The sequence below is a fragment of the Ictalurus furcatus genome, chromosome 2 (genome assembly GCF_023375685.1).
Source record: "Ictalurus furcatus strain D&B chromosome 2, Billie_1.0, whole genome shotgun sequence".
NCBI lineage: Eukaryota > Metazoa > Chordata > Actinopteri > Siluriformes > Ictaluridae > Ictalurus > Ictalurus furcatus.
Window position 1 is genome coordinate 11,560,550 of NC_071256.1, and position 20,206 is coordinate 11,580,755.

The window sequence follows — 20,206 nt, forward strand, 5'->3', positions numbered from 1 at the left end:
GGTATTTTATAAGATAACTGGGTCTGAAACCGACAGATAACACACCAACATGTAAACTCCATAACAGAGCATGGTGTTTTACGTATATTTTGTTCAAATGGGTCTAAATATATGGTTTTGTCTGAATTAGCTTATTGTCCATGGTATAAAAAATTTACGAAGATATGATAATGCAAACTAGTACACAGACACTGAAATCTCAACTTGTAACATGCCAGCTAGTTTACTTTACTATTGGTAAATAAGAATGTATCACAATCCTTTTCCTTATTGTTTTAGATATGGGTGACTAAACCCTTGAGTGATTGCAAAAGACCTACAGCAAGACTTGGTGGCAACAGGCGCTGAGGTTTCAGTGAGTACAGTATGGTGCGTACTAAACGCAGAAGGTTTCCATGTCAGAACTCCAAGACGTACACCACTACTAACCTAAAAGCACAAGAAAAGTCGTCTCAAAATCATATAAATAAGCCACAGAAGTTTTGGGATTCTGTTCTGTGGAGAAATGAGGGCTGCTTTGCATACTCTGGCACTGGAAACCTGCAGCATGTGGAAGGCAAGATGGATTCACCGAAGTATCAGGAAATCCTAGGAGAAAACGTCATGCCGTCTGTGAGGAAGCTGAAGCTTGGGCGTAATTGAACCTTCCAACAGGACAATGATCCCAAGCATACCTCAAATTCCACCAAAGACTTGGTTGCAGAAGAAGTCCTGGAAGATTCTACAGGGCCATCACAGTCACCTGACTTGAACCCCATAGAAAATCTCTGGTGGGATTTGAAGAAGGCGGTTGCAGCACACAAACCCAAGAATATTACTGAACTGGAGGCCAATGCTCATGAGGAATGGGTTAAGATTCCTAAGGAACGCTGGTGTCTGGCTATGCAGCTTGTTTGCAGCTGGTCATAACAGCAAAAGGGTGCTCTACTAAGTACTAAAGATGCATACCATGAAGGGGTTGAATAATTTTGAAATTTACGTCATTATAAGTTGCATTTTCAGTTGAATTTGTGGAAACCACTTGAAGCATTTCAATGAACTATTTCAATTGCTTTTGTTTGATTTGTTCATTGCAAACAGTGAAAGTCTGTCAATTTTCACAATAAACCTGATTTGCAATGGGAGTTGAAAAATTTTGATTGCAACTGTATATTATAGTATTATATCATAATATACACTTTTTGTTTGTTATAAAATAAATATCCATCCATCCATCCATCTTCTATACCGCTTATCCTTTTCAGGGTCACTGGGAACCTGGAGCCTATCCCAGGAAGCATCAGTCACAAGGCGGGGTACACCCTGGACATGGTGCCAATCCATCGCAGAAAAAATAAATATATTATAATTAAATAAATAGTTCAGTTATTAATTAAAAGAATTTAAAAGAATACAATGCTTTTTGTTGGTGAAATAAAAAAAATGTTTTCAGTGTAATGTCAACAATCAAAGAAAATGGATTCCATCCTTATACTGTTAAGTAAACAAAGGAATAATTTTACATGCATTTATTGTTTGTTTTCAGTTAGGCCAAATGAATATATTTCAATTTAATGCATTTAGGTGGACCAGAAGTATAGCACTGATAGTTGTAGGCTATATATTATGACTTTAGATGTGATTATGTGTTCGTGTGACAACTAATAGTCAGTTTAGAGACAGTAAGAGAGTATCATTTACAATAATGAAATGAATTGTTTCAGTCTGGTCTTATGAATATCATAAAAAGAGCAGATTTACATCATTTATAATGAATGATTATGGTGAAGGCATCTCCTAGTCATTTCAGCACTTTCGAGTGGATAATGATGAATGGATGATGATGATGATGATGATGGAATTGAGAATCTTCTGGAGTGAGTTCTGTCACTGTGACGCAACAGAACAAGCCGCTGTAATAAGGTGAAGAACAGAAGGCGGAGTTTCAGTGTTGATCTGAATTTTCTAATTGACAGGCGGTTTAACCGAGCTCAGTGCTACAATAAAGCGTTTAATGAATTTAGCTCGCTCTCGGACGGCAGATCTTCCACTGCGCCCCCTGCTGTATGCGGCTGGAGCTGCAGCCGCGGCCGCAGGGGTTTATTATTATATTAAGAAACGTGGCGATGGAGAGAGAACAGTGGAGCCCGCGGACACGACTCTCACCGAGGGTACACAATTTCTCTCTCTCTCTCTCTCTCTCTCTCTCTCTCTCTCTCTCTCTCCTTACAGTTTCATTCTCTCCGTTTTTATATAAACCATATTTCACTTTAGTAGAGTTTTTTCAGTCCTTTATGATCAGAGTGCATTTAACCAAAGTTTGATATTCTGTGTAAAAAAGAGCTCCGGAAGGATCAGAGCTAGAAATCTGTGATGGTGTGAAATGAAAAGTGTATCAGAAGTAATGAATGTGTGTAATAGAGACTGTGCTAACTGCTTGGTGATGTGATGTTTTGCTACTGGTTTGTATTTAGACCCAGTACAGACCCAGCTCCCTTTAGTAGATTCTTTGCTGGATCCAGGCTTGATGTCTGATAGGGATGGTGTCAGTGTCACACAGACTGACAGAGCTGTCCCTCAGGTACTCATCAAACACACCACAACACAACAAATCTTTTGATGTCTAAGCTAGCTCATTATACTGATATTATAACTAGCAAATCAACATGAGTGAACAAAGTGATGGTATTAATCTAAGCAGCTAATACTAGCCTAATTTCATAATAATCATTTATTACTGACTGTATGACCTTAGATAACACTGGAGGTAGCTTGGTAAGATTAGACAGTCTCTCCTTTTTAAATAAACTCCTTTGAGATAATGAGCAGAGGATAAAAGAACACTTCTCCGTTCAGATGGGTTGCTTACTGCAGGTATCAGAGCCAGATGATCAACACTGAATGTAGGTTGTGTTGAGTGTAAATGTTAACTGCTGTTTACCAGTATATTTTCAGTACATTAGCTACGTATGCTTACATTACTTTGACTAAAATGATGGATAATGTCAGCTGATGCTGAAACAGTTTTGGTGTGTTGGTTCATGTTTATAACACCTTTACTTTTTTACACCTGCTCCTAATACACTGATTTTTTTTTAATTAAAGGCAGACGTTCCCCTTAAGTAAAATATGTACCTTTAACAAAAAATAAATAGGTAAATAAAGGCAGGTTTATGTTAAACTCATGTATTCATTCTAGGTTAGTCAGCTTTTTTGGTGACATTTTGTCTACAAAACATTTTAAGCTGTTTTGATGAGTGATGAGCTACAAAGTTTTGGTTGTTGAACGTTCATCTGTTTTTGGTTGAGAAGTCCGACATGATGGCACAGATGAACACACTACGAGGCTCAGTGCAGCAGCTGGAGGAAGAGCTGTCTGAGACACACAGGCTCTTTGACAAGATAACGAGGGTAAGTGAGAATCCTTGCAATAAGCACTTCCTTTAGAAATAATGTGAGGATGTAAAAAAATATATTATTTTAGTATAAGATGCTAATTTATTTATTGTAGATGTGACCATTAAGCACTTTGTACCTTCTGCTTCTGCTTCTGCTTCATGGCTGTGTTTTAGGAAAGGGAGCGAGAGCAAGAGGAACACAGTCTCCTGAAATCTAAGTACAATGAGATGAGAGAAACTTTACAACAGCGCAATGAGTTACTAAAGGTAGTTTTTTCCTCTCACTAAGTTATTACACTGTATATATTTTGAACTTCCTCCACGTGACTATTGGTTTATATTGACATGTGGCATTTTGTTGTGATTCTAGTCTCATCTCTGCCCCTTTCTCCACCCATGTAATTGGAGTATATCCTGATTGTACTCACCTGTTATCTCTGTAGCCCTTGATTAATTTGTCTGTTCATATAGATATTGGTACTTGCAAGTTTGTGAACCCTTTAGAATGTTCTATATTTCTGCATATATATGACAAAAGTATGTGAACCTCTAGGATTAGCAGTTAATTTGAAGGTGAAATTAGAGTCTGGGGTTTTCAATCAGTGGGATGACAATCTGGTGTGAGTGAGCACCTTGTTATTTGAAGAACAGGGATCTATCAAAGTCTAAGTGTATCATGGCATGAACAAAGGAGATTTCTGAGAATCTCAGAAAAAGAGTTGTTGATTCTCATCAGGCTGGAAAAGGTTAATCCACAGTCCACAGTCAAATTGTGTACAAATTGAGGAAATTCAACACCATTGTTACCCTCCCCAGGAGTGGTCGACCAACAAAAATCCCTCCAAGAGCAAGATGTGTAATAGTCCTTAAGGTCACAAAGGAACTCATGGTACCTTCTAAGCAACTAAAGGCCCCTCTCACATTGGCTAATGTTAATGTTCATGAGTCCATCATCAGGAGAACACTGAACAACAATGGTGTGCATGGCAGGGTTACAAGGAGAAAACCACAGCTCTCCAAAAAACATTGCTGCCTGTCTGCATTTGCTAAAGATCACGTGAACAAGCCAGGAGGCTATTGGAATAATGTTTTGTGGATGTATGAGACCAAAATAGAACTTATTGGTTTAAATGAGAAGTGTTATGTTTGGAGAAAGGAAAACACTGCATTCCAGCATAAGAAACTTATCCCATCTGTGAAACATGGTGGTGGTAGTATTATGGCTTGGGCCTGTTTTGCTTCATCTGGACCAGCACGACTTTCCATCATTGATGGAACAATGAATTCTGAATTATACCAGTGAATTATAAAGGAAAATGTCAGGACATCTGTTCATGAACCGAATCTGAAGAGAAAGTGGGTCATGCAGCAAGACATTGATCTTAAACACATAAGTCGTTCTACCAAAGAATGGTTCAAGAAGAATAAAGTTAATGTTTTGGAATGGCCAAGTCAAAGTCCTGACCTTAATCCAATAGAAATGTTGTGGAAGGACCTGAAGCAAGCAGTTCATGTGAGGAAACCCACCAACATCCCAGAGTTGAAGCCGTACTGAGGAACAGGATTAAATTCCTCCAGGCCGATGTGCAGGACTGATCAACAGTTACCGCAAATGTTTAGTTGCAGTTATTGCTACACAAGCGGGTCACACCAGATACTGAAAGCAACGGTTCACATACTTTTCGCAGATATGCAATATTGGATCATTTTCCTCCATAAATAAATGACCAAGTATAATATTTTTGTCTCATTTGTTTAATTGGGTTCTCTTTATCTACTTTTAGGACTTGTGTGAAAATCTGATGATGTTTTAGATCATATTAATGCAGAAATAGAGAAAATTCTAAGCTTTCAAGCGCCACTGTATGAGCCACTGCTCTTATATCACTCTGGAAAGCAAGCGCTCAAAAATGATAAAAATGCTATGGCTAACATTTATTTATTTATTGCCATCTCTGCCTGATGTGTAAATTTGATAATGAATGAAAAATCAGAGCATGATGATAATAAAACCAAATATTTCTGGTCTAATTGCATGACAGCATCTGTTTCATATATATTTATAAAAACTGGAACGAAAGAGGCTTATTGTAGATGTGAACCTTAAGCACTGAAGTTAAACCTCTTCTGCTCCATGGCTGTGTTTTAGGAGTATGAGCAAGAGCAGGAGGCTCACAGTATCCTGAATTCGTTGTGCGATTGTATGTCAAACAACGAAAAGTCACTAAAGGTAAGTTTGACTTTTTATGTAACCACAACTGCTATTGTGAACTTAGTCACCTTTTTGGGGACATTTTGTCTTTTGCCCACAAAACATTTCTGGCGGTTTTGACGATTGACAAAAGTTGTCCACAGAAGTATCTGAATGCGTGTAAAAGACCAACAAGCTTTTGTTGCAAAACTCCAGGTCTCTCTGGCTGAAGCTGAGAAGAAATATGAGCAGGCGATGGAGTCCAACGATCAGCTAGAGAACGAGAAATCGGACCTGTTGTCCCAGATGAACATACTGCAAAGCTCAGTGAAGCAGCTGGAGGAAGAGCTCACCGAGACCCAGAAAATGCATGTTGAGATAACAAATGTAAGTGAGAAAATCCTTGAAGTAAGCAGTTCCTGTAGAAACAGTGTGAGGACTTGTGATGCATAATGAGATACACCACAGGCTATATGTATTTGAACAAAATAAAAATATTATTTATAATTTTATAATATTATTATTACAATATGTATTTCTAGTATAAGGTGCTAGATTGTGGAGTGGTGCGTTGTAGATGTGAACATTAAGTACAAAAAATTGAACCTCTTTTGTGTCATGGATGTTTTTTAGGACTATGAGATATTACAGTGCGTTTACAAGTACATGATCTCTCGATACAATTCGATGGAGTACCGCTTAAATGAGAAAATTGACTCACTAAGGGTAAGCTTTTCTTCTCATTAAAACACTTTATATTGCGAAGGCTGGGTGTGTATGTGTGTGTGTGGACATTCTAGGTTAGTCACCTTTTTGAGGACATTTTGTGCTCTTTTGAATGATGAGATGAGTCCTCAAAAGTGTCTGAATGTGTATAGAAGTAAATAAAACCTACAAGTTTTGCTTGTTGAACGTCCAGGCCACTGTGGCTTTAGCTGAGATGAAATACCAGGAGGTGGTGGAGTCCAATGATAACCTAAATAACAGGAACTCTGAGCTGATTACGCAAGTGAACGAGATGCAACGTGTAATGAACGAGCTGGAACAACAGCATGCCTCTGCACAGAGAACGTTTCATGAGATAACAAGGGTAAGTGAGATAATCCTTGTAGTGAGCAGTTCCTTTAGAATTAATGTGCTGAGAGTCATCACCAGGCTATATGCACTTCAACAAAATAAAATAAATATATTTCTAGTATAAAATCCAATTTTTTTGCTGAATAGAAGTGATGCATTTTAGATGTGAATCTCTTTTGCTCCATGGATGTGTTTAGGAAAATGAGCGAAAAGATCAGGAGTTGAGGAAACTGTATTCCACACAAAAAGACATGCAGGACATTGTATTTAAGGTAAGCTTTACTTTTTATGAAACCACTTCGCCAAAATGTGGTCTGAGTGCTACTTAATAATCTGCAGTAACACTAACCCTCCATTTTAACTCTATATCTGAGCCTCTGTTTTTTTTTTAAAGACAGATACTCCTGCATCAGTGTTCACCTAGATAATATGGGACATGGGGGTGGGGGGACCCTGGTATTCAGTGATGGTAGTGAGGAACTGGAGGCAGGCTTCAGCAAGACCAGTGCTGGTGTTTTGTTTATTTTTCTCTGCACACTTTTCAGCACTTGTCTTGGCAAACTAAATCACTATTCATAAAAAAATATATAGAATAATTAAACGGCTATTTACAACCACCCCCAGGGGAGTCTCGATGCGGTGTTCTGTGAGATAAGTGGGACCAGCCAGGGACAATCGCACATCAGAATATATATTCCTGGGTTAGTTGGCCCACTGTCTGGAGTTCTGCTCTCAGGTCCAGCATGTATTAAATTCAGTCTTACTTAAAAGTCCCTCCCAGTATTCCCACACAACACTGAATACACCCCAGGGCTTGTGCCCACACAGTAATTGAAACAAGGAAAACCTTGTGGAGGCTTGCAGGACTTCTCCTACTGCAAAGGGTTTCGAGTGACTTATTCCAATTTTGAGCATCCTTATTCATAAAATTACAAATCATATTTTTTATGTCTTTGATGAAATCTTCTGACTAGCCCATCTCTTTGCCAATGGTAAACACAAGTGTGAATCGATTTAATCCCTAATATTTCATAAAGTTCACTACTGACTGTGTGTGTGTGACATAAAGGAAATGCCTTGGTCAGTCTGAATCTCTTTCATCAATCTGAAGCGCGCCTCCACAATACTGCGTGCAGAGATGTTGTGGAGCAGCACTGCTTCTGGGTAGCATGTTGTGTAATATATCCAAGCTAACACAAAATGTTACCCTCATGCACTCTGTTCTAATGGTGAGGCCAATTCCTTTAAACGGTCCTCGATTAAACGAAGGGGGCACAATGGTGCTTTTGGGGTGGGGAAGTGATTCACATGCTGCACCCCAGATGCCTACATCGCTAAGAATGGCTGGATAACCGTATGAGACAGTTTAATGTTTAATGCACTTCTAACAACAGCTTTGAAGAATTTTGGATGTAGATTTAGACCCCTAATGAACAATTCAGGGAACCCATCCTCTTCTGGGTGTCACCGGATAGTGCAATTATGAGACATCCATATTTGTTTTGGTACGAGTAATCCTTTAGACACTCAGTACGTTTACATGGACAACAATAATCCGATATTAACCTGATTAAGAGAATACTCTGATTAAGAAACTATCATGTAAACAGCGATTATTGATTATCTTAATTGGACTAAAGTCATACTCGAAGTAAACCCAAATGGAATTAAGACATGTGGAGTATTCCTGTTTTAGTCACATTATCGACGTGCGTTACAGACATGTACACACCTTCATTACACTATTAACATCATGTGGGAGTTTTCACCGCATTTTGCGACAGGACACGTACACACACGGCAGTGCTCAACCGTTTGACGGCAAACGAGAAAGCTTCAAGCGCAGTTAATTATTTGTCATGCTGTACATGCAAATAGATGACTGCTTGAAGCCGTGGGCTGTGTCCGAAACCACGTACTTACCTACTATATAGTAAGAGAAATACATGTATCTCGGCTACTAAATAGTAGGTAAGGACGCGGTTTCGGACACAGCCCACGGCTTCAAGCAGTCATCTGTTTGCATGTACAGCATGACAAATAATTAACTGCGCTTGAAGCTTTCATAAAATTAAAATTGAAACACCCAAAACTGTATACGGTACCATAACGAAGACGAACTGTATGTCAATACGTGAAATTCTGGAGGGAACGTCGGACGGCATGGCGTGGGGACGTAATGACGTGTGCCGTTAATCGATCTATGTTCTATAACATGTAAAACAAGAACATGAAAGGAATCTTCTAAAAGCAACTCATGTAAACACCTTAATCACAATATTGTCTTATTCAGAATAAGGTCAGTAATTAGATTATTGCTGTCCATGTAAACGTGGTCAATGAATCTCATGATGAAATTTTATTTGGGAGTTTTGTTGTTTGCAAAACAAAAAGTCCATGTGATTCCAAGACCTCAGTTTCTACTTGACCAAAATTCACAATACTTTGAAGTTATAATTTAAAATGAAGCAACCCATTTAGCACTCAGTTGTGAACCTCTTTTGCTCCAATGCTCTGTTTTAGGATTATGAGGCATTGTGTCAAACTCACACCACAATGATCTCACAGAACAACGAGCTGAAGGAACAGCATGAAGAGTTACTAAAGGTAAGTTTTTCCTGACTGCTGTAATACACTGTGTGTCAGTTGTGAGTTAGAAACGTAAATACATTTTAGAATTAAAGGATTTTTAAAAGCAAATATTCAATCTGAAAAAAAACCCAACAACAACGGAAAAGTATCATTTTCAGGTGTTTCCTATATCACTGCAGCAAGGGGTCAAAAACTGTAAATGTTCCAGCTAACCTGTATTTATTGTCACACCTGAGTGATATGTATATTTGGAACGTAGCATAATAATACAATCAAGTATTTCAGATTTAATTACACCACAGCTTGTGTTTAATACACATTTTCAAAAATTGGAACCAAATAGGTACACTGTAGATGTGAACATTAAGCACTAAAGTTTAAACCTCTTCTACTCCATGGCTGTGTTTTAGGAGTGTGAGCGACAGCGGGAGGCTCACGATATCCTGAGGTCGCAATATGAGAAGATGAAGGATAATTTATCAGACAACGAGAAGTCACTAATGGTAAGTTTTTCTTCTCATATAACCACAACTGCTATTGTTAACTGTGTGTGTGTGTCTGTGTGTGTCTGTGTGTGTCTGCATGTGTTGATTCTTGTTTAGTCGGGGACATTTTGTGAAAACATTTTAAATCTGTTCTGACGAGTGATGAGTCAAGTCCCCAGAAGTGTCTCAATGTGTGTAGAATAAATAAAGCTAACAAGCTTTGGTTGTTAAAATTCCAGGCCACTCTTGCTGAAGCTGTAGCAACACATGAGCAGGCACTGGAGTCCAACGCTCAGCTGGAGAAGGAAAAGGTAGACCTGATGTACCATGTGCACAAACTGAGAGGCACAGTGCAGCAGCTGGAAGAAATGCTCTATGAGGCAAACATAACGTGTAACATGATAATGCAGGTAAGGGAAATAATCTGAGGAGTCATGATGTTCATGCTGACTCGACCAGCCCACCGCTTGGATTTTATTGTTTTCTGCACTGTATGAGGCGTTAAAAGTCCCGGAATATGAAAATGGTTAACGTGTACAAAACCTAATGTACCAATATGGCATTTTGTGGTGTTCAATACAAGGCTCTGAAATGTAATGCTCCTGTGTATTGAACAATATATTCAACAGACTACGTAATAAAGTATATTTGTCATAAAATAATGATTATTATATGCCCCCTCGTGTCATGCAATGTGACTGTAAATGTGAGTTTTATGGATTGTTACATACATACACAGCATCTGTTTAATACACATTTTCAAAAAGTAAATATAACATTTTGTAAACATTAACTTTGACTCTTTTTATTTTCTCCATGGCTGTGTTTTAGGATCTTGAGCGAGCAGGGGATGCTTACAGTATACTAAAGTCACAGTACGAAGACATATTAAAACAGCGTGATTAATTACTAATGGTAAGCTTCTACTCTCATTAAGCTTTGAATGCTATAGTACTGCTTTTTAAAATTGAACCTGATGTCCCAGGTGAATGCTGCAAATGCTCAGTGCAACAGTTCGAGGAAGAGCTCGCCGAGACAGAAAATACTATTAGAAATTTTTTGTTTTAAAAATACTGTATACAGTATATACTTGAACAAAAGTTGCATTTTTAGTTTAAGCTGCTAGGTTGCTTTTTTATTGAATGCAAGTGGCCTATTGTACAATAAATGTGAAAATTAAGTACTCATGTTTGAACCTCTTCTGCTTCATGGCTGTGTTTTAGGAGAGGGAGCAACAGCAGGACGCTTACAGTATCCTAAGCCACTGATAGGCTATGGAGGAGTTACCTTCTGGCCTGTAAGTACTGTTAGCTCTGATTCTGTGAGGGAAAACAGAGGGGAGCACCACTTCAATCCGTTAGCACTGGTGCAGCCGAATAGGTGAATCAATGGATGTTATTCGTCAGGAGAGGAAGTAGCAATTCTAGCTAGCAGTTCTCCAGGAAAGCTCAGTCAGAAAATGGCATGAATCCTCTCATCATGGTGGGAGAAAAAAGAAAGTGAAGAGAGAAATCTGGAGTCCATCACAGTGTTGGAGGCCAGAAAACTGTGGCTCCGGCTGAACTCAGAAGCTGCATAGGATACAGTGGGAGAAATAACTATTGAACGCGTCAACATTTTTTTCAGTAAATATATTTCCTATGAGGCTATTCACATGAAATTTTCACCAGACATTGGTATTAACTCAAGAAATCCAAACATTAAAGTCTATAAATAAAGTTATGTGTAATAAAGAGGAATGACACAGGAAAAAAAGTATTGAACACGCTAACTGAAATTTATTTAATACTGTAATGATAGCTTCAAGATGCTTTCTGTATGAAGAAATTAAACGGCCGCAGTATTCAGATGTGATTTTGGCCCATTCTTCTAAACGTATTGTCTTGAAATCTTGTTCAATTGGATTCAAGTCAGGTGATTGACTGGGTGATTGACAGGTGATTGACATAAAACACACATTTGCAAGCTGTATGGCTGGTTCACAAATAACTCATATCTTAATACCATGATTACATTTTTTTTGTTATATCCACATTCCAGAAAGGTGTCCCAGTTAATTCATCACAATTCTGAATGTTTAGTTCATTCATTTCTAATTAATCTCTGTTATGTGATCTTTCCATTCGTCTATCCTAACTGCTCTGACTTCATTTAGACCATTTAATTCTATGTAGTTTAAAAGTTTAGAACAAAAAAATTACAAGAAAGCCTAATTTACTGTTGATTTCAGCCAACAAAATAAATTTCACAATATCTTAGATCCTTTTTAGTCACTTGCATTCACATTTCTTCAAAAGAGATATTTTATCTACATACTGGAACTTTTTATCAGCCTGAACTTAAGGACATCGCTAATTTTTTTTTTTTACAAAGCATTTTATTCATCCAAATATTCACAGTACACTGTAAAACCAAAACTTTCAGGGGGAACAAGCCTCTGAATTCATCCTCTTCTGGAAGACACTGGATAAAATGCACTGAGCAACATGTTGATGACACATCTTAATCTGCATAAGAAGAACATAATGATGATGGTGATTATTCTTTAGGCAGAAGCTACCTGCAGAATACTAAACCACTTTAACTGTGATCTTTAATGAAGCCACGTTTGAGTGTCCATATACATTTTTGTCGAATTTTGAACAGCATATCCAAATACTTTTCAGGGCTACTGTATATGTATATGGTGTATATACATAATTTTTTTATTGTATTGCAATGACATTAAATATTTTTGAATGCTAAAGTTGCAGTTGTTTGAGTTACACACACAAACATATTTTTTGCAAAAAGGTTAAGCAGATCATATAGTATAGTAAGGAATAATAAGTGGAAGTGGCTTTACTAATCACAGAGTGTTTTCAACTTAATTCAGTCTTAAAGCCAGTAAAGATCTCAGTGTGAGGTATTTACATTACATTACACGTCCACTTTCACATTTTCTAGTCCCATCATGCCTTTCTCTGTTAGCCATCCTTGGGTGTTTCCGTGATATGTGGTTAGATTTGGATGTGATAAGTTACAAATCTTTTCCTTTGTGAAGCCCTTCCCTGATTGGCTAAACTGTACTGTGATTTCATCATCAGCTACTCAGTGTTTCTTGGTCTCAGATGCCAAAGAGTACACGAAGAAAAACAAAAGGGTCAAAGGGGTCATATAGATTCAAAACTTTTTTTTTTAATGAAATTAAGTAATATATGTATTCTAACTGAGTAGAAAAAGAAACATTACTGACAGGTTTTATGGAATTGTAGGGTTACAATATAAAATGTTCAGTATCACTGTGATTATCTGCAACATCCACATCCGTCTCTGTCCCATCACCTAAGGTAAAAGTAAAATAAACTATTATAATGCTCAACCATTTCAGACTGTATATGATAATACTTTTCTTTACAAAATACAGTTACGGGGTTGACTATATGTTATGTCTTTTATAGTTTTTAGCTATAATTAGAACAATATGGTTGAGCAGATCCAGTCCAGTTCCAAAACCTGATTCAAACCATTATGTCCTGAATATTTTGGGTGATATTTGGTGGTTCTATTTATGAAATATTCCATAGTTCATCAATGCAATCAGTAGAACAGTGGTTCTGGAGCCGTGGCCCCCTGGAGAGCCACCAGATGGCGCCAGGGGGGCTTCATAGAAATTCTAGAACATTGTTGTTGTTTTTTAAATGAATGTACGTAAGTCGGGATTGTCAACCTTTGAAATATGATGTACATAAAAATGAGAAATATTAGTAAATTAAATCAATTATACACAGCACACTAAGACACACGAAGCAGAGACATCCGTTGATACACACTAGTATATCGCCTCTATGTAGGCATAAAGGGATGCACACTATACAAGGGAGGCCTCATGCTGAAAAAGTTTGAGCACCACTGCAGTAGAGTATAGCAGAGGAACTCCCAGAGGGTGAACCCCAAAATTTTAGTACATTTTACAGTCAAACCATCCTTTACCTTTACCTTTCCTTTGTGGCTATACTGTATTATAGACGTTAATAACTGATTTTGGATGGCTCTAATGATTAAATATTCTCTAGTTCATAAATGCCTAGAGAATATTTAATCATTAGAGCCAGAGAGCTCTACAGAGTGTTCCAAAAGTAGATCACTTGTTTTATACATCAGTTCTAGTTGAGAGCTTAAAGCTTTAATTGATAGTGGAACAATGGCGTGTACTCTTAGCGAGTCCGCTGAGGAAAGGCAGCTGAAATGTATTCCAGACACGACAAGACAGTCAGCTCAAGATATTGTCATTGTTGGTTGTGGCAGCCATTTTGTCACTCCAACTGCAGTCTATGATCTTAAAGATATGGTGTATGGCTACTCCGTGATAATTCCTGCTTTAGTCATGCCTGGACAGACTAAAGAGATGGTTTTAGGCACAAACATCATAACGAGACATCTGATGCAATTGAGAGTATATTGACGGTTACTGGAGGCTCATGTCTAAGTCATGCAACAATTTTGGAACCAACAGAGTCCAGATCAAGACCAAAGCAAATATTGGTCTGAAGAGTCATAACACCACTTTGGGGAGATGGTTCTATTCCCTTGAAAGTCATCAACCCCACTAATCAAATAGTTGTGTTGAAAAAAAAAATATATATATATATATATATATCTAACGTGTCACACTGTGTTGCTGTGCAAGAATTACTGTATATTCGTTCAGAACATAAAGTGGGCGTTCCATACCCAGTTTTTTCTTCTTTCTCTTTCTTTCTTCACTGTCGGTTTTCGGGTTATGGTATGTCCCCAATTAAGCAGGATTTAAGGGGGCTGCATGTAATGAGATAAACATGAAGGTTTATAGAGTTTTTTAAATTAAATCCTGTATTAATGGCTATTGGCTGTGGTGGTTGTGCTAGAACCACTGGACTAGAGGAAATCTGCATCAGAGCTATGAAGGACTGCTGTGTGTGTTTTAGCTATATGTTAATGTGTGAAATACAAGTTACTATCAAATGTTAGACACTGCATGGCAAGGATTAAATACAGAAGACACTGACTGATTTGTAGATGGTGTTTTCTGTTGATATACGGGTCATTTTGATAGCTTTATTTCCCTTTCAACATTCCGTGTGATCTCTGACTGTGTGTTTCCATGTGTGATTCTAACAAGGTGAAATGTATTTAGAATAGGTCGAGCTGTTATATGCTTGAACTTACCACATTTTCTTTGTTTTACTGCTGTGTGCAGGTAATTGTTTTTTTTTTATCATATTGTATTTGAGAATTTACTCTCTTGATTCAATTGTACATGCTCTGTGTTGTTAAGTAAATGTTTTGTGTAAACCATGCGTTGCAGGCACTTACAGTGCCTTCACAGTATTCACAGTATTCACATTGCTTCACTTTTTCCACATTTTGTTATGTTACAGCCTTATTCCAAAATGGATTAAATTCATTATTTTCAAAATTCTACAAACAATACCCCATAATGACAACATGAAAGAAGTTTGTTTGAAATCGTTGCAAATTTATTAAAAATAAAAAAACAAAAAATGCACATGTACATAAGTATTCACAGCCTTTGCCATGACACTCAAAATTGAGCTCAGGTGCATCCTGTTTCCACTGATCATCCTTGAGATGTTTCTGCAACTTGATTGGAGTCCACCTGTGGTAAATTCAGTTGACTGGACATGATTTGGAAAGGCACACACCTGTCTATATAAGGTCCTACAGTTAACAATGCATGTCAGAACACAAACCAAGCCATGAAGTCCAAGGAATTGTCTGTAGACTTCCGAGACAGGATTGTATCGAGGCACAAATCTGGGGAGGGTGCAGAAACATTTCTGCAGCACTGAAGGTCCCAATGAGCACAGTGGCCTCCATCATCCGTAAATGGAAGAAGTTTGGAACCAGCAGGACTCTTCCTAGAGCTGGCTGCCTGGCCAAACTGAGCGATCGGGAAGAAGGGCCTTGGTCAGGGAGGTGACCAAAAACACAATAGTCACTCTGACAGAGCTCCAGCATGTCTCTGTAGAGAGAGGAGAACCTTCCAGAAGAACAACCATCTCTGCAGCACTCCACCAATCAGGCGTGTATGGTAGAGTGGCCAGATGGAAGCCACTCCTCAGTAAAAGGCACATGACAGCCTGCCTGGAGTTTGCCAAAAGGCACCTGAAGGACTCTCAGACCATGAGAAACAAAGATTGAACTCTTTGGCCTCAATGGCAAACGTCATGTCTGGAGGAAAGCAGGCACCAGTCATCACCTGGCCAATACCATCCCTACAGTGAAGCATGGTGGTGGCAGCATCATGCTGTGGGGATGTTTTTCAGCGGCAGGAACTGCGAGACTAGTCAGGATTGAGGGAAAGATGAATGCAGCAATGTACAGAGATATCCTTGATGAAAACCTGCTCCAGAGCGCTCTGGACCTCAGACTGGGGCGAAGATTCATCTTCCAACAGGACATCGACCCTAAGCACACAGCCAAGATAACAAAGGAGTGGCTACAGGACAACTCTGTGAATGTCCTTGAGTGGCCCAGCCAGAGCCCAGACTTGAACCCGAGACTTGAACATCTCCGGAGAGATCTGAAAATGGCTGTGCACCAACGCTCCCCATCCAACCTGATGGAGCTTGAGAGGTCCTGCAAAGAAGAATGGGAGAAACTGCCCAAAAATAGGTGTGCCAAGCTTGTAGCATCATACTCAAAAAGACTTGAGGCTGTAATTGGTGCCAAAGGTGCTTCAACAAAGTATTGAACAAAGGATGAGAATACTTATGTACATGTGCTTTTTGTTTTTTATTTTTAATAAATTTGCAAAGATTTCAAACAAACTTCTTTCACATTGTCATTATGGGGTATTGTTTGTAGAATTTTGGGGAAAATAATGAATTGAATCCATTTTGGAATAAGGCTGTAATATAACAAAATAAAATGGAAAAAGTGAAGCGCTGTGAATACTTTCCGGATGCACTGTAATTCCTGCTTTAAAAAAAAAATCATATGTTTCCATTAAGTTCACATATATATAAAGAGATACACAAAATAGATGGTGTAGTCTATGTATATACAAACACACACACACACACACACACACATATGAAATCTACTATGATCTCAGTGCAGTGTCATAAGTTTAATGTATTTAAGTAAAAGAGGAAAAAGACAACAGTAAATTGTTTTAAACTCTTTGTAACTTACCTGAAGAAATTCACTCATTCGAGATTCATGTTTTATTTATTTATTTGTTTGTTTATTTGTTTAGTCCGAAATGTTATGTGGATAATTAATGTTCATTATTGTATTCAAATCTGCAGCAGATCTACAGAGAACTGCTGTGGGTAGACCTATTATATGCTCGAACTTAACACATTCTCTGTGTTTTACTGCTTGGTGTGCAGGTCCCAAATTAACGTCAACATCATCCACTATTAGAGTCTGTGTGTGCTGATGAAGGGTGGGATAGACCATGTACAATAAACAAAGGTCACACTAACAAAGTGAGATGCCGTAGTATTTTAGACTGCAGTGTCACTATAAAAACAAGCCATTTAGACTCTCAAATACCACGGTCATTGACTGAACATGAGGTGGAGAATTTAAATGTATGGAGGTTGGAAAACCTTTTGGACTTCATATAGTTCTGCAAACAACAGGTTTTCCCAGAACTTAGATATGTTTCTTTTTTTCCTCATATCTCATCCAGAAGTAAAGTTATAGCATTTTTAAGTGTGGTTATTGCCCTCCAAAGTGAAAACATTTCATTTAAAGGTTACATTCCATTTCCACTAAAAGACATCCTGCCTACCTGTACACTTCTAACCTAATCTACTAACTAGCAAGGTTTTTGACATCTTTCAGATCCTATCTGAATGCTGTTTCATTTTAATTCTGATTTCAAATTTACTTGGGGTTACTTTGGTTCTTGGAAGAATGTTGGGAGGCTGGCTTCATCTGGGAAGGTTCACCAATGTTCCAAGTGTGGGTGCAGGACCACAACGAACAGGGCAGATACAAAACTGGAGTAGAATCGTAGGGAATCTATTGGGAATCTGTTCTTAATTAACTATAATTAAGAAACAATATCTGATTTGAAGCATCATACAGATTACCTGGTACTGCTAGTTCCAACACCATCAGTTGTGGAATGCTCCTAGCCAGTATACAGCAACCATGAATCATTATGAAACAGCCTGATTCAAAAACTAATTGTATGTTCAAATCGAAGTAAAAAGAAAACCAATAGCTAGTATGCGTAGGATTTTCAGCTCAACTGGAAAGCCAAGAACCATTTCTCTTTGCTTAATGGAGAAGCCTTCAAAAGCTGTCGTACAGTAATTGCTGCAAATCCCACAATCAGCAGTGTGATTCAACCATATGTGTAAATCAGGAGTAAATGAACCAAAAACCAATAACCCTACTTTTACTGGAACTTCAAAATAGAGCAGTTTCCCCTACCAACTAGGAAAGTCATCACGTACTACGTATGTTGCATGTCACCTCTAACAACATGCAGGTAATCTGCACACCTGAGCCTATAAGTCTCATGACCTGACATCACACCCAGTTACGTAATCACTAAAACACAAGTTTTCGCTATTTGGAGATAATGGTTCTCACTCTGCTTTGCTGCTGTCCCTGAGCATTTGCAACCCTTTCCAAACTGACATACAGTATCTCAAAAAAGTGAGTAAACCCCTCACATTTTTGTAAATATTTGATTATATCTTTTCATGCGACAACACTGAAGAAATGACACTTTGCTACAATGTAAAGTAGTGAGTGTACAGCTTGTGTAACAGTGTAAATTTGCTGTCCCCTCAAAATAACTCAACACACAGCCATTAATGTCTAAACCGCTGGCAACAAAAGTGAGTACACCCCTAAGTGAAAATGTCCATAATTGGGCCCAAAGTGTCAATATTTTGTGTGGCCACCATTATTTTCCAGCACTGCCTTAACCCTCTTGTGCATGGAGTTCACCAGAGCTTCACAGGTTGCCACTGGAGTCCTCTTCCACTCCTCCATGATGACATCATGGATGTTGACTCCACTTTCCGTTTGAGGATGCCCCACAGATGCTCAACAGGTTTTAGGTCTGGAGACATGCTTGGCCAGTCCATCACCTTCACCCTCAGCTTCTTTAGCAAGGCAGTGGTCGTCTTGGAGGTGTGTTTGGGGTCGTTATCATGCTGGAATACTGCCCTGCGGCCCAGTCTCCGAAGGGAGGGGATCATGCTCTGCTTCAGTATGTCACAGTACATGTTGGCATTCATGGTTCCCTCAATGAACTGTAGCTCCCCAGTGCTGGCAGCACTCATGCAGCCCCAGACCATGACACTCCCACCACCATGCTTGACTGTAGGCAAGACACACTTGTCTTTGTACTCCCCACCTGGTTGCCGCCACACACGCTTGACACCATCTGAACCAAATAAGTTTATCTTGGTCTCATCAAACCACAGGACATGGTTCCAGTAATCCATGTCCTTAGTCTGTTTGTCTTCAGTAAACTGTTTGCGGGCTTTCTTGTGCATCATCTTTAGAAGAGGCTTCCTTCTGGGACGACAGCTATGCAGACCAATTTGATGCATTGTGCGGCGTTTGGTCTGAGCACTGACAGGGTGACCCCCCACCCCTTCAACCTCTGCAGCAATGTTGGCAGCACTCATACATCTATTTCCCAAACACAACCTCTGGATATGACGCTGAGCACATGCACTCAACTTCTTTGTTCGACCATGGCGAGGCCTGTTCTGAGTGGAACCTGTCCTGTTAAACCACTGTATGGTCTTGGCCACTGTGCTGCAGCTCAGTGTCAGGGTCTTGGCAAACTTCTTATAGCCTAGGTCATCTTTATGTAGAGCAACAATTCTTTTTTTCAGATCCTCAAAGAGTTCTTTGCCATGAGGTGCCATGTTGAACTTCCAGTGACCAGTATGAGGAAGTGTGAGAGCGATGACACCAAATTTAACCCACCTGCTCCCCATTCACACCTGAGACCTTGTAACACTAACAAGTCACATGACACCGGGGAGGGAAAACGGCTAATTGGGCCCAATCTGGACATTTTCACTTAGGGGTGCACTCACTTTTGTTGCCAGCGGTTTAGACATTAATGGCTGTGTGCTGAGTTATTTTGAGGGGACAGCAAATTTACACTGTTATACAAGCTGTACACTCACTACTTTACATTGTAGCAAAGTGTCATTTCTTCAGTGTTGTCACATGAAAAGATGTAATCAAATATTTACAAAAATGTGAGGGGTGTACTCACTTTTGTGAGATACTGTATATCAATAACTCACTTTCTCATTTCTTCTAGAATGACTTTTGATTACTCCATAGTGTGCTGCTTGCTGAGACCATTTAGCTTCAAACTGATTTCTCTTTATGTGATGTTTGAATTTAACAGGCCTGGCAGAAATCAAGCCTGGATGTGACTAGTCTAATTGAACACAATAAAAAATCTAATTTGGTTAATTGATTGAGTAACTAAGGAGGAA

At 38.8% G+C, this 20,206-nt stretch overlaps 1 protein-coding gene across 1 annotated transcript; it reads left to right on the plus strand.

Moving 5' to 3' along the window:
• Nucleotides 1–1,908: 1,908 nt before the first annotated feature.
• Nucleotides 1,909–12,695, plus strand: LOC128621888 (leucine-rich repeat flightless-interacting protein 2-like). The gene is made up of 14 exons (XM_053647916.1): nucleotides 1,909–2,150; nucleotides 2,454–2,560; nucleotides 3,292–3,390; nucleotides 3,552–3,644; nucleotides 5,527–5,607; nucleotides 5,785–5,955; nucleotides 6,202–6,294; nucleotides 6,488–6,658; nucleotides 6,843–6,917; nucleotides 9,169–9,252; nucleotides 9,648–9,740; nucleotides 9,962–10,132; nucleotides 10,554–10,637; nucleotides 10,946–12,695. Exons 1-13 carry the CDS (start codon nucleotides 1,994–1,996, stop codon nucleotides 10,626–10,628), a joined length of 1,470 nt encoding a protein of 489 aa, XP_053503891.1. The 5' UTR covers nucleotides 1,909–1,993; the 3' UTR covers nucleotides 10,629–10,637; nucleotides 10,946–12,695.
• The last annotated feature ends 7,511 nt before the right edge of the window (nucleotides 12,696–20,206 follow it).